The 14,974-nt window shown below is 40.6% G+C and overlaps 1 protein-coding gene across 1 annotated transcript; it reads left to right on the top strand.

Moving 5' to 3' along the window:
- Positions 1 to 325: 325 nt before the first annotated feature.
- Positions 326 to 13,167, top strand: LOC121650131 (lanosterol synthase-like). The gene is made up of 21 exons (XM_042001458.1): positions 326 to 488; positions 733 to 871; positions 998 to 1,106; positions 1,511 to 1,632; positions 3,293 to 3,389; positions 3,494 to 3,629; positions 5,491 to 5,599; positions 6,367 to 6,485; positions 6,712 to 6,809; positions 6,917 to 6,944; positions 7,155 to 7,211; positions 7,335 to 7,406; positions 7,591 to 7,641; positions 7,742 to 7,891; positions 9,303 to 9,399; positions 9,644 to 9,749; positions 11,996 to 12,061; positions 12,140 to 12,220; positions 12,317 to 12,487; positions 12,584 to 12,662; positions 12,795 to 13,167. The coding sequence occupies exons 1-21, from the start codon at positions 456 to 458 to the stop codon at positions 12,930 to 12,932; spliced, it is 2,058 nt and encodes a 685-aa protein (XP_041857392.1). The 5' UTR covers positions 326 to 455; the 3' UTR covers positions 12,933 to 13,167.
- Positions 13,168 to 14,974: the final 1,807 nt, after the last annotated feature.

The following is a 14,974-nucleotide window of genomic DNA, read 5'->3' on the forward strand; positions in this document are numbered from 1 at the left end:
CACTTAAACCAGAAGCACCAGTTATCATGTTATATGATGAGTTAACTTTTTGATAATCAAGTCATCTCTGTTTAAACAAGTTATTACAGTCAAGCAACAAGGCCTTTAATTCATCACTAACACAAAATTATTAAATTAGTTAAAGAAAAAATAAGCAACAAATCTGCATTTTCTCATCTCCACATGTTCTGATAAGGTCTCAATATAGAAGTTGTCTGGTTACTGTGATGATCTCCTCTAAATGAAATAATGGTAACAGCACATTTTAGTATATAAAATCATGAGGCGAACTACAACACAGTGTCTTCTGTCCGCTCAGGTATCTGCGGAGGCGAGGGGGTCCTCACAAGACCGAACCAGCCACAGATCTGAGCCGCTGGAGGCTGACTAATGTGGAGGGCAGGCAGACCTGGTGCTACGTGGAAGACCAGGACACCCCAGACAGAGAGCAGAGCATGCTGGAAGCCCATTCTCTAGGACTGGACACTGTAAGCCTTCAGTTGTTTTCTCTTTTCTGAAATTAGACTGTCCTTTTTTATCCTGAATGGCACCAAACAAACTTTCTTGTAAATTTTTGTTGTAGATTCACTTTTTTGTGCTTCAATTTTGGTTGAGTTCTTAAGAAGCAAATCCACTTGAAAACTAACGAACTATAAACAGACTTGTTAGAACAACTGAGTGAACTCATAAAATGAACATTTTCCTTCTGATTATTTCTGATTCTCCCCACAGAGTAAGTTTGTGGCCGACTCTCCTGCCGTCTACACTGCTGTGGATGCTGCTGTGAAAGGAATGAACTTCTACAGTCGCCTCCAAGGAGAGGATGGCCACTGGGCAGGGGACTCTGGTGGACCTCTCATCCTGCTCCCAGGTAAATTATTCTTTTGTTTCCCACCAGACATGAACACCATTTCTACTGCCATTCATGCAAAAATAAACCGGGAAGATTTGACAGCAGTTTTTTTTTGTCATGAACTTTTTTAAATACACTTTCCAGGTCTCCTCATCACGTGTCACGTGGCTAAGATCTCTCTGCCTGAGGCCTGGAAAAAGGAGATGGTGAGGTACCTGCGCTCGGTTCAGCTGCCAGATGGAGGCTGGGGTCTGTAAGTCAACAGTGTCGGTGAAATCAATCCACACTCTCGGGGAAGATAAATTAATAGTGAAAGAGTGAAAATACAACATGTGTTCTTCATGTTTTTTATTCAAAGACCCTGTGAAGGAGTGCTGTGATATCATCAAGGCAACACAGTGAGGGAAGACAATACAGAAATGATAAAGGCAGATAAATTTCAGCACATCCACAATCATTTTTATGAAGTTTTGATTATTTTAGAAACCAAAACAAGGTACAGAAGGAGTCATTAGTTATAAAGGGCAATCTGAGTGGTAGAAATAATCTATTCCTTCTTTACTTTATCTCACTTTGGAGCCTTTCAACCCAAACCCTGAAGTATGGGCATGGACCTCTTCTGTAAGATCTGTCCATGTTTTTGTTGTTTACCTGCAGACATATTGAAGATAAGTCTACTGTGTTCGGCACTGCACTGAACTACACCTCATTGAGGATCCTGGGAGTGGATCCTGATGACCCAGATATGGTTCGTGGCAGGAACAACCTCCATAGCAAAGGTAGGAATAAACCAGGAACTGGTAACACACAGGTGGAGCAATGTCGTGCTTTACTAAAACATCCATTGATGAAGTGTTTTTTTTTTTTTTTAAATATACCTATTTAATCCAACTCAGGGTTGTGGGTAAGCTGGGATCCTATCCACACATGCTCACACTCACTAAAAGGATCAGTTTAGATGAACCATTTAACCTGACATGCTTGATGCCTGCATGCTGGACTGTGGAAGGATGTGAATTCAAGCTCCACACAAAAAGCCTCCAGCCCAGATTTAAACCACGGTCCTTCTGGCTGTTAAATGACTGTGCAAAACAAGATGCCACCAGACAAAATTGTGCAAAAAAGAAGCCATCTGTTAATCTTTTAAGAAGTGAAGTTGACTTCTCTGGGCTCAGAGGGATCTGGACTGAACAGTCACACAGTAGAAATGTGTTGTGATCAGTCTGATCAGTATCAAGTGTATTGTGGTAGAAGAATTAGTATTCCTGATGTTTTTTTTTGAACAACGTTGATGCTGTGTGTTCTGAACCAGAGAACAGGACCATCCAAGTGCCAAAGTCAGGCTCTGTGACTGTATGGGTTTATATTACTGGCTTTAGCTAAAGTTTCACACTTTCTGTGGCAGCAGAATAATCACAGAAATGTTTAATGGAGATTTTAGAGCAACGAATGCTGCCATCAAGAGAACTTATTTACCAGGGATGTCATACATTTTTCAACAGGACCATGCAAACCCACATTCTGCTCATATTAGAGAGGTGTGGCTGCAGAAGAAACAAGTGCAGGTACTGAACTGGTCGGCCTGTAGTCTTCTCTCTACAGTCTTAACCTATTAACCCTCTGTACAGAAAATATATTGATACCTTAAAAAAACAAACAAACAAACAAGGATACTGTATACCTTTCCTTAAAGTAACACTATGTGACGTTCTGACCTTAAAATATGTGCTTCTGACTTATTTTGATTTATTCTACACATTCCTGGAGCCGTCATTGTCCTCCAGTGTCCTGAAGCTGACTAACTGCATGTCACATCTTTGGTTTCCAGCCTTCCAGTTGAGAGAAGAGACAGGTTGCAAGCAAGATGTGGAATTAGTCTTCATTAGGGGACACCAACGTGTTTGTATGCTTCCTCTGTCACATGCTCTGTATCCTCATCAGCTCAGTAGGGTGTCTTTCTAACTTGGTTTTCCTAATAAACTTATAATAAACCCCCCACCACCATCATAAAACATGTTAGCATTGGAGAAACATGTATCTGCCCTCTGGTGGTATAAAATGGTAATAAGTTTAGGCTTTCTTTGAAGATAAGGCCAGTTTTATTCACTTACGTTGCTTGGTGCAATACTGCTACATTGGTGTTTAGGTGGTTAATATTTTTAGCATTTTAATGATCTTTTTTACATTATTTATTCGTATTCAATGTGTACGTTTTTGACCAGTATCCAGTCTTCTTATCTGAGTATGCGTGAGAATGTGTGTGGCAGTGACTGTTTGCATCTCTTGGAGAGCTGTTTATAATTTTGTTCTGTTGTTTTTGAGTGTGGTGACAATAAACATTCATTTATTCATATTCTTACAGTTTAAGGCAAGTTTTCAGGAACAACATGACAAAAATTCACCTGGACTACTGAAGCTCTCTGTGTGGTTGGTGTGCAGGTGGTGCTGTTGGGATTCCATCATGGGGTAAATTCTGGTTGTCTATTTTAAACGTCTACAGCTGGGAGGGGATGAACACATTACTACCAGAGATGTGGTAAGAACCAACCGTCCATGTTGTTCTCTTCAACCAGAGATGCAGTGTGAACATTTCCTCTCTAAAAATCGACCTGTTCTAAAAACAGCTGTGTCTGTTTTCAGGTTGTTCCCCACCTGGATGCCAGCCCACCCCTCCACCCTGTGGTGTCACTGTCGTCAGGTCTACCTGCCCATGAGTTTCTGTTATGCTGTCAGGCTGACTGCAGAGGAAGACCCCCTGGTTCTCAGCCTCAGACAGGTGCCAGACCCTCCATGAACCACAAGAGGGCTCATTACATTAAGACTTGACAATTTCTTTCAGTTCATAGTTCATTTTTACTATATGATGTCTCTCATAGTTAAATGAAAATTGTCAGACTGCTCTCTACATTGTGTTGTGTTGTGTCTGTTCCTCTTAAATTTTATATTTGACTTTTATAAGTGAAAAACTGCTTGCAGTGTCCTGTTTAAGCTTTTTATAACAGACAAGCTGGATGGACTTTATGAATATCGCAACACAACAGAATTTAAATCTATTTCTTAATATTAACAGCTTAATCTCTTCCTGTCGTTTCCATACGTTTAAGGAGTTTATTTTTTCTTGAATCAGGAATCTGCAACGTCGGCCCTTGAGGGCTGGTGTCCTGCAGGTTGTAGCTGTCTCCCTGTTGTAACACACCTGTTTCAGATTAATGGGTCATTAGCAGACTTGTGCAGAACTTGACAACAAGCTGTTGGAGAACCATTTCATTTCAGTCAGGTGTGTTGCAGCAAGGAAACATCTAAAACCTGCAGGAGAGTGTTCCTCGACGACTGGAGTTTCTGATCTCTGGCCTAAATCTGTCTCATATGTTCAGTTATGTAAGTGTAGAATGTAGACATGTAGAAACTAAACAGTGCTAAAGCAGCTGGAGGAATGTGTTGTAAATAATTAGTTTACCTGGCGACAGGCTAGGAAACAAGAGCACCTCAGAGAGGCAAAGTTTCAGATGGGCAAACATTCAGCAGCTTGCAAAGTACTGCATCTACAAACTGTGGAGCAATTTCAGAAAATGTCTTTTAATATAAGATTTCAAATATGCAGTACACAATATCACCAGTCGATTCTGAAAACCTGTAGAAATCCCTGCTTGCATGCTTCTTCCCACCAGCCCCTGCAGCCGCCCTCTTCGGGGTGTTCAACCCTAGCTCATGTCCCGCCTCCATAGCCACAACCTAGCAAGCTTTCTTCGCCTCCTCCACCAGCTCCTTGGTGGAATTCCTCAGGCTTGCTCCCATCCTTCCACCGGCACAGAGAGCTGGGTTGTGGGGGATTTCCCTACAACGGCTCTGCATCCAACTCCTACCGGGTGGATGGTGGCAGCCCAGCCCCTCTGTCTATGCATTCTGCTGCCACAGAGCCTATTAGCAGCTGCAGACTACACAACATCCAGCCTGAGGGCTGTCTGTGTGATCTCGGATGGGAAGATGAGTTGGGTGATCCAGGTCAGCTCGCATGTCCCATTTCTGTCTCAGAGGAAGCAGACGTGTCAATCTTCCCAGCGCTGTTGTTTGTATATTCTCTCCTGGTCTAACACATTAGATGTTCGGCCAACGGGGATCTGGTGTGTCGGTTGCTCTAACTGCATCCATCCAGCTGCTCTGCTACTACCTCAGCACCTGATTGTGCCGTTTCTCTGCATCAGGGCTTCCTTGCATCCCGACATGTGAACATGATCCAGAAACATCTGCATCTTTTCTGGGACAAAAGGAAAAAAGACAAAAAGCAGTCAAACTGAAAACTGAAAGTAGAAAACAGATTTTTTGTCAGATGGATCAAAAGTGGAGCTTTTTTTTTAGATGTTTCTGCCATCAAAATTAAAGATGAGCTCATAATTTTCATGAAATAGTGTCTTCAGCTTTCAACATTTTATTTTTTAAGGTTCTATTAAAGAGTAAAATATTGGTTTACTGGTTGTGCATTGTAGTAATGTGTCATAACAGGAGTGTCTACACATTTGTGACTGGTACTATAAGGTGATTATATTAATAAGGTTTTTTTTTATTATTATTTTTATGTCTCTAGGCATCATGAACATAAAAACTACGTGAGTGTTTGTTTAACTTATTTAATCCTCTAGGAGCTGTATGTCCAGGATTATTCCACCATTAACTGGCCTGCTCAGAGGAACAATGTGGCAGCATGTGACATGTACACACCTCACAGCACACTGCTGACCTTCGCCTACAGTATGTATGCACAACACAATGATGATTAACCGCTAACAACACCCATGGAACAGCTAATAATAAGAAACGTTTTACGTTGTCAGCAATTGTGTGTTCATGCATTTACAGTTGTATTTTCAAGTTTTGTAAGTGAATTTGGAAGCAGGGATACATGGTCGTCCTCTGATCTTCAGGCATCCATCAAAATGCATAAAAATGAGACTGGGATGGAGGTCCCAGCAGGACAATGACCCTCAGCATCCTGCTGAAGAAATGAGTTTAGATGGTCTAGTCAAAGGCTGGACCTCTAACCTCTAACTAACAGAGAACAGCCCATGTATGACTTAAATCTTTAAGTCATACCATGGGCTGTTTGAATACATACAGTATGTAGCATGCACCTTTTTTTTTCTTTTTTTTTTAAATGCAACCATTTGAAACCCGACCCAAGAAAAAATGGAGAGAAAAATCAAACATTTTTTTAATCTAAACTTTATATTTGGCCCTTTAATAAAATGTAAAAGAATAATTAACAAATATATTTTTGTATATTTAACATTTATTACCATGTGATATGTCCAAACTACTGTTGTAAAGGCTTCTGGCTCCTAGTTTCCACCAGGGGGCAGAAGACAGGTATCAGATTGTGTACAACAGCGTTTTGAGCAGATTTTACAATAAACTGATTCAAAAGGTCTCAGAAACTGTATGTTTCAAATATGATACCTGTGGCATTATAGGGATAAATAACAGTAAAAATACCAAACACTGTTCCTGTTTCTTTTCAGTGGTTTTGAATGTGTATGAAGCCCACCACAGCACCACACTGAGAGAAAAGGCTGTCAAAGAGCTGTACGAACACATCCAGGCTGATGACCGCTTCACCAAATGTATCAGCATCGGACCGGTAATAAATATTCACATATCCCAAAGGAAAAGTTAGGAAGGAAAAGAGGATAGCTACATTATGAGATAAGGAAACACACTTAAATAGAACATGTTAAATAAAACAAGATGCATGAAGTCAAACAAATTAGCAAAATATAACACACATTTTCATGGTTTCATATCATTCGATGCAAAACTTTGAAAAAATGAAGGTTTAAAATTAAACGGTTTGCTTTTCTCTTCAGATCTCCAAGACTATCAATATGCTGGTTCGCTGGCATGTCGACGGTCCCTCCTCACCAGCCTTTCAGGAGCATGTGTCCAGGATCCCCGACTACCTCTGGTCAGTCAGCTGCCACCTAAATGATTATTAACAAAACAAAACACACTCATGGAGCTGAAAATGATGAAAGATGAAAACAGGCTGATGGTGAGTTTTCTGTATTGCAGGTTGGGATTGGACGGCATGAAAATGCAGGTGAAATTTTTCTTCTATTTTTGGCTCATTTTGGAAGATTAAAGTGCTCAGACAGGCACAAAATGATGACTGAAAACTACCAGAGCATCAATTTGATCTGACTTCTTTAATGAGACCCACTTATTTGACCTCCTAATGTCAATAAATCCATAGTTTCATACGTTGTTTTGTCTCATAAAAGAAGTTTCATGTCATTTCTCTTCCTTATAGGGAACAAATGGATTTCAGCTCTGGGACACTTGTTTTGCTGTTCAGGCTTTTCTTGAGGTAACATAAAAATGTCCTGCCAGACTTCCAGTTTTTTAAGTTAAACTTGGCCACAACATGTTGTACTGAGTGAAAAAATGTAAGAGTTTTAATGATTTTATGCGTATGTTTGAAATCTTTTAGGCAGGAGCCCAAAAAGACCCCAGACTGGCAGGGTGTCTTTGTGAAGCCCATCACTTTCTCACCATCACTCAGGTACATTAACCAGGCATCTCACCCACCAGTGGAAACAAACACTACTTATAAAACACGTCCTTTCCTGAGCTGAAGAAACCTTCCTAAACTTGATGCTCTGTTAACGGCAGCACCGAAGGCATTCAGGAGAACCAACATGAATGTTTGCTTCTCTTCTAAATGTTTTGTCATGTCACTCATCCAGATACCCGAGAATCCTCCTGAATACCAGAAATACTACAGACACAACAGCAAGGTACAGCCAATATTACACAATACCAACACTTTCTTTTTAAATTCCCTCCAAACAGAAAAGGAAATCCATGTGTGTGTACGTCTGTGTCCCTGTTTGTCAGGGAGGTTTCCCCATCAGTACTCGTGACTGTGGTTGGATCGTGGCTGACTGCACTGCAGAGGGCCTGAAGTCCCTGATGCTGCTGGAGGAGCTCTGTCCCTCCATCAGGGAGCCCGTCCCCACCGAGCGTCTGTATGATGCTGTCAATGTGGTGAGTTTTTCTATTTCTTCAAACCTTTATTTAACCAGTATAAAGGAAGTAATGTTATGTTTTTGTTCTTGCCAGTTTCACTGTGAAAATTTAAAGACATTTAATGTTTAATGCCAACAATGCATAAATCTTTTTTTTAAAAAAAGCATGTGTATGTGTTTGCATACAATACATACAGAGTCCATCCAGTTTTATCTCCTCACACCTAAACTATTGCAGCAGCCTTTTCACACGTCTTTACCAGAAATCCACCAATCCACTCCAGATTTACACAACTCAGCTGCCACATGTTTAACTGCAACCTAGAAAAGACAGCACATTAGTTCTGGTTGCATCTTAGATTTGCTCCCAGTATGTTTGAGAAATGATTTCAAGATTTTACTGTTGAGTTGTAAAGTCCTTCATGGCCTCTCACCCTGATATTTATCAAACCTTTTACAGCCTTTTAAAAAGCTGAAAGCCAGACAGTAAACGACTTGACTCTTGTCTTAGCTCCTGTTGTCCTTTTTGTTTTGTCCTCTCTTAGTCCAATGATGTTTTCTTAGGTTTCTCTGTTGAATCAGCCACGGTGTGTGTTCAAAACAGCCGGCGTGTTTATATCTGCTGCTAGCGTGTGATGCATCCGTAAAGCGAAACCCGTCAGTAACGTCACGCGCCGTCCCAGATGAAAAGTTGCATAGTGTGGTTTCTCAGCCTCACAAGGCTGCCGGGCAGCGACGGCTCCAGAAATGCACATAACAGATGTCACTGTGCCATTAAATGCGTCCAGACATGAAGTTTTATGGTCAGAAAGGAACGTAATACATCTTTAAATTCTGGAATGAGCAACCAGAGGAAATCAGGTCAATAGTTAGTGTCTCATTTTAAATCTCTTCCTAGAGTGTGTAAGATTTACTGACATGGAGTGGTAAAGATGGGCATAGGAAATATAAAAAGCCAAGCATGGTGGTGAATGTTATGAACATGTTTTCATCGGTGAGTGGATCCAATGACCTCAGGTGCAGCTATGACTGCACTACAAGTAACTACTTCAACATCGTCTACATGTATACCGTCCCCTTCTATTAATTAATTTTTCCCCATTATTGTGTATCTATAATAATTTGTAATTACTTTTTTTTTATAATTTGGGAAATGAGGATAAGGGTTACCCCAAGAATCCCAAGAATAACCTCTGTAAATTCATTCATTCAGCATTTTCCATACCTGCTTTCGGCTATCCAAGGTCCACCTTGGACAAGTCACCACTCCATCACAGAGACAAACAAACCATATATTCTTATAATCCCTATCTAATCCCTATCTAATTATGACCAAACACTTCAGACAACAGAGACATTTCAGCTGCCTGTCCTGTTGTAATCTTGCAACATTTTCACCTTTTCTTCATGTTTCTGTCGTATCTTTGTAGCTGCTGAGCATGAGAAACACAGATGGTGGGTTTGCCACATATGAAACTAAGAGAGGAGGGAGACTCCTGGAGCTGCTCAACCCCTCTGAGGTGTTTGGTAAGTCTCTTATGATATTATACAAATACCTATAATCAACAAAGTGACATAAAAGCCTTTGCTTGCCTCTGCTGATGCTGCCAGGACCTTGACTCACCTGCAATGTTGATGTGAAACCAGGAAACCAACCGACCTTTAGAAGCTGGAAAACTTTTAGGACCTTATCTTCATCTGTAGGGAGTGAAAAAGAGGATCCAGTATGTGTTGTGAAATGTATGATCATTTCTTTCTTTGTCTGCAACAGGCGACATAATGATAGATTATACATACGTGGAGTGTACCTCGGCAGTAATGCAGGCTCTGAGGCACTTCCAGAAAAACTACCCTGATCACCGTGCTGAGGAGATTAGGTACACAAGAAACCCTGGGTTTTTCTCTGTTTACATATTACCTGATTTCCCAAAAACTTGGGATGCTGTGCACAATGTAAATAAAAAACAGAACACAATGCTTTGCTAATCTCACTAACCCATATTTTATTTCCAAAAAATAGTAGCAATATATTAAATGCTGAAACTGAGAAATTTTATAATTTCATGGAAAACATGAGCTCATTTTAAATCTGATGGCAGCAACGTGTTTGTAAAAAGTAAGAACAGGAGCAACAAAAGGCTGGAAAAGTAATTGGTGCATGTCAAAAACAACTGGAGGAACATTTAGCAGTTAATTAGGTTAAATGGCACCAAGTCAGTAACATTACTGGGTATAAAAGGAGCATTTCAGAGAGGCAGAGTCTCTCAGATGTAAAGATGGACAGAGGTTCACCAATCTGAGACAAACTAGTCTAAAAATTTAGCAATGATTTCAGAAAAATGTTTCTCAATGAAAATTGTGGAAGATTAAAAAATCCCACCATCTACAGTGTATAATATCATCTACAGAGTCAGAGAATCAGGAGGAATCTCTGTGTGCATGCAACAAGACAAAAACTGGATGTTGGTGATCTTGGGGTCCTCAAGCAGCACTTCATTAAAACCAGACATAATTCTCTACTGGAAACCACTGCATGGACTCAGGAAGACTTCCAGAAATCACTGTCTGTAAACACAGTTCACCCTGAAATCCACAAATGCAGGTTAAAGCTCCATCATGCAAAGAAGAAGCCAGATGTGAACAGGATCCAGAAACAGCGCCGTCTTCTCTGGAGCAAAGCTTATTTAAATGGTCTGAGGCAAAGTGGAAAACTGTTCTGTGGTGAGATGAATGAAAATGTGAACTAGTTTGTGGAAAGCATGGACAGCGTGTCCTGCAGACTAAAGAGGAGAGGGAGCATCCAGCTTGTTATCAGTGGACAGGTGAAAAGCTGCATCTCTGATGAGATGGGGCTGCATTGGTGCCTATGGCGTGGGCAGCTTCCACATCTGTGGAAGCTCCATCAATGCTGAAAAGTACATGGAGGTTTTAGAGCAACATCTGCTCCATCCAGACAACGTCTCTTTCAGGGAAGACCTTGCAGATTTCAGCAAGACGATGCTGAACCACATCCTGCATCCATCACAGCAGCATGGCTTCACAGGAGAAGAGTCCAGCTGCTGAACTGGTCTGCCTGCAGTCCACACCTTTCACCAATACACAACATCTGGAGCATTATGGAAGCAGAAATCCAGCAACCAAGGTCCAGGACTGTAGAGCAGCTAGAATCCTGCATCAGACCAGAATGGGACAACATTCCTCTCCTAAAACTCCAGCAACTGGTCTCCTCACTTCCCAGATGTTTACAGACAGATGTTAAAAGGAGAGTGTGATGGCTTAAGCCCCACAATGGTAATGTTGGTCAAATATTTTTATTATACATTGATTTGCAGGTAAATATTGGACAGTATTTGTATTTGTTTTACCTTGCATTGGTGATTTGGAGTGCACACATATCAACAATGGAAGGTTATGTGCTTAACATGTGTCTTCTTGTTTTGAGTTACCGTGGTGGCGCAAGCCTCATTTCCTGATTCATGAAAGGCGTGGCAAAGGGCTGAGGAGCTTTAAATCTGGGCGCCGGCTCGTCAGGCTCTACCATGTGCTGCTGGATCATGGGGGGGTTTCAAGTTTAGTTAGTTTGGAGTCTTTGTCTAGTTATTGTCGTCCATTAAGTTTTCCCCTGTGTGTGTTATTTGGTTTGGCCAAACCACTATAAGTTACCCTCATTGTGTCATTGTGTTAGGTCAGTTTTCCCTCAGTTAAGTATGATTTGTTTAAGTTACACTTTTGAGTATTGTTAAATTTAGTTGACCTCTTTTAATGGCCGGCTAGTTTATTCATTCTTTTTGTATTTTTGTATTTTTGGGTCAATAAAAACCCAGGTTTTTGAAATGACCTTCTGTGTCCTCGCTGCTTTACTGCTTGGTCCCTGACAAAGAGGATGCTACACCATGCTAAACATCACCCTGGAACTACTTTTTACAGATGTGTTCCTGCCTTCAGAGTCACAATCAGCTCATATTGTCCATGAAATGATAAAATGTTTCAGTCTCATCATCTGATATGTTGTTTATGTTCTACTGGGAATAAAATATGAGTTGATGAGATTTGCAGATCATCGTATTCTGTATGCATTTTCAGATTATTATTGAAGTTAAAGAGGAAACTGTTTTTTCTTCAGGTCCACTCTAAGAGACGGACTGGAGTACTGCAGAAAGACGCAGAGACCTGATGGGTCCTGGGAAGGGTGGGTGTAGACTTGGTGTTTTACTACCTGAAACCTAATGAACAGGTTATGATCAGTCTTTTTGTTTCTTGCGTTCAGCTCCTGGGGAGTGTGCTTGACATATGGAACCTGGTTTGGCCTCGAAGCTTTTGCCTGCATGGGCCACATCTACAAGAAGGAGTAAGTTAAAAAGGTCAAGTTAAAAAAAGCTACGAGAACTCTTGATGGTGCTGAACAGGATTTGTGAACCAACATGGCTGCATTCTTTGTGATCAGGGACGTGTGTGAGGAGGTTCAGAAAGCTTGTCAGTTCCTGCTGGACCGGCAGATGTCGGACGGAGGGTGGGGGGAGGACTTTGAGTCGTGTGAGCAGCGTCGTTACATCCAGAGCAGCACTGCTCAGATCCACAACACCTGCTGGGCTTTGTTAGGACTCATGGCTGTGAGGTAAAGAATAACTCAGATTTGATTAGGGTGTGTTTTGTTCAGATTGAAGTGTTTCCATCCATCATTTTCACCAAATCTCTTGTTGTGTATAAGCAGACATCCCAACCAGCAGGCCATAGAGAGAGGCGTTCGCCTCCTGATTGATAAGCAGCTGCCCAATGGAGACTGGCCACAGGTGATTCTGCAAGTTACAACCCATACACTCAACATTATACTGCTTTTACTCTGCCATGAATCCAAACAATGACATGATACAATGATGGTATGAAATATAATAGTAGATTTATCTGTTTTTCCTCCTTTCCAGGAGAACATTGCAGGTGTGTTCAACAAGAGCTGTGCCCTTAGCTACACCTCCTACAGAAACGTCTTCCCAGTCTGGACTCTGGGTCGCTTCTCACAGCTTTACCCCAGCAGTCCACTGGCTGGGAAGGTGAAGCTGTGACCACCTTCAGAGAAAACCTCAGACTATAATCCAGGATGAGAGGACTAAATGTCTTCAGCTAATGCAGAGAAGGACAGCATAGTTTGTGATTCGGAGAATGTGAACCAAGGACACATAAGCTGTTTCCAGGAATGAATTCACCAGATAACACATTTTATTCTGTGAAATATTTTCTGATAACATTCCAGTATGATTTATCCACCAAATATACTCCTTGACATATAGTGATAATCGACTTCTTCTGTGTTATCATCCTTATTTTTGATCTGAATGAGTCTCAGTTGATGCATTCAGAGCTTTCTTCTTAAGACTTTCTTGATTTGTGGTTCTCTAATATTCCAAATTTTACTACTTAAAGACTTGACTGAAGCAACAATTACAGCTTGTTTAGGTGTGTTAAATGTGTTCTTCATATGTCCTAAAATGACATTACACAGTTACACTGTGATTACATTTTCACAGACTTCTTAAGCATCTTGTTCAAAGGCATAAAAAATAAGGTTAATTCTGAGCCTCAAGTTTATTTGAGATCTAATCTAACTTTATTAATGAAGCACTTAAACACTGAAAAAAAGAATTGATTGTATAACTGCCTTGACTGTCAAGCTTAAACTCAAAGTCCATTTTAACACTGAGCTTTTTCAATGAATGGCTTGTTGGACTGAGAAAAGGAAACCATTTATACAAGGAGGGATCCAGTGTTGTTACTTTGGTCTTTTCCTTATTGAAATTTAAGATACTGTGTGTACGATGGACATAGAAATTATTTCGTCTGCGAATGGATCCAGTGGTCTGAGGTGCAGCGATGACTGCATTAACTACTTTAGTATTATTTTCATGTGTACTATCTTCTTCTATGGTTCTTTTAAGGTGTTATTATCCCAAACGGTGCTCTAGCACCTAGCAAACAGAGCTGGTAAAGCAGTTTTCATGGCTCAGTGGGTCGTGTATGTGGACCTAAGCAGTGATGTAAAAGAAAAGAACTTTTTCCTCTACGAGGCATATACATTTGGTTGTCATCTACATAACATTGGAATAAAGTGTTGAACCAAACGGGTGAGATGTGGTTCCATATAAAAACAGCAGCAGGTGACATTCAGCATGCGCAGGAAGAACATGCACCACAGAAATAAAGTAAGAGTGTATACTAGTTTTTCTTCCTCTTGATCAGCTTGTGAAAAGGTTTAAATTGGATTTGATCAGAAGTGATATGTACAAAGATTTCAGGTACATTTTAGCTCTGAATTATGAAGGAGTTGTAAATTTCATTGCCATTTCAGGACTTTGTGTCAACAAACACAATATTTCTGTGCGATTTGTTCAGTTTCAGAGTTTGAGATTCTGGTCAGGTTTATTTATATAGCACATTTCCAACAGGTCATGCTGCCCGAAGTGTTTTACAAATTAAAAGACCTTCAAAACAAAAAGACCTAGTCATGTTCTTTTAAAAAAAAATACTTAAATAATAACAGCCTCTGTCATTTCTTTTTCTAAATGTAATGACTAAATGTATTTGACTAAATATTGCTAGCAAACAAAGCTGGTAATGCAGTTTTCATGGCTCAGTGGGCCGTGTATGTGGACCCAAGCAGTGATCTAAAAGAAAAGAACTTTTTCCTCTACGAGGCATATACATTTGGCTGTCATCTACATAACATTGGAATAAAGTGTTGAACCAAACGGGAACAAATAGATGGAAAAAGAGGAGGGCTGAGTACTGACCCCTGTGGAACTCCATAAAACAAACACGCACATGACACACAGATATGTTGGGCTGGATTATAAAATCATGCCGTTTGTTCTCCAAACATCTCAGTGTGAACATGGTATGGTCTTTGGTGAGGATTTCAAACACTGAGGAGGAGGAAGGACTGGCCCAGGGTGAGATGTGGTTCTATATAAAAACAGCAGCAGGTGACATTCAGGTCTGTGGATCGTCTCACTAGCAACGTTTACATGGACAAAGATTTCCTCTAACGGAAATCAATCTGATCAGAGACGCCGACTGATATGTTTTAATGGATGCTGAATAAAGTGATCTA

This window comes from Melanotaenia boesemani, chromosome 12 (assembly GCF_017639745.1).
Source record: "Melanotaenia boesemani isolate fMelBoe1 chromosome 12, fMelBoe1.pri, whole genome shotgun sequence".
NCBI classification, from domain to species: domain Eukaryota; kingdom Metazoa; phylum Chordata; class Actinopteri; order Atheriniformes; family Melanotaeniidae; genus Melanotaenia; species Melanotaenia boesemani.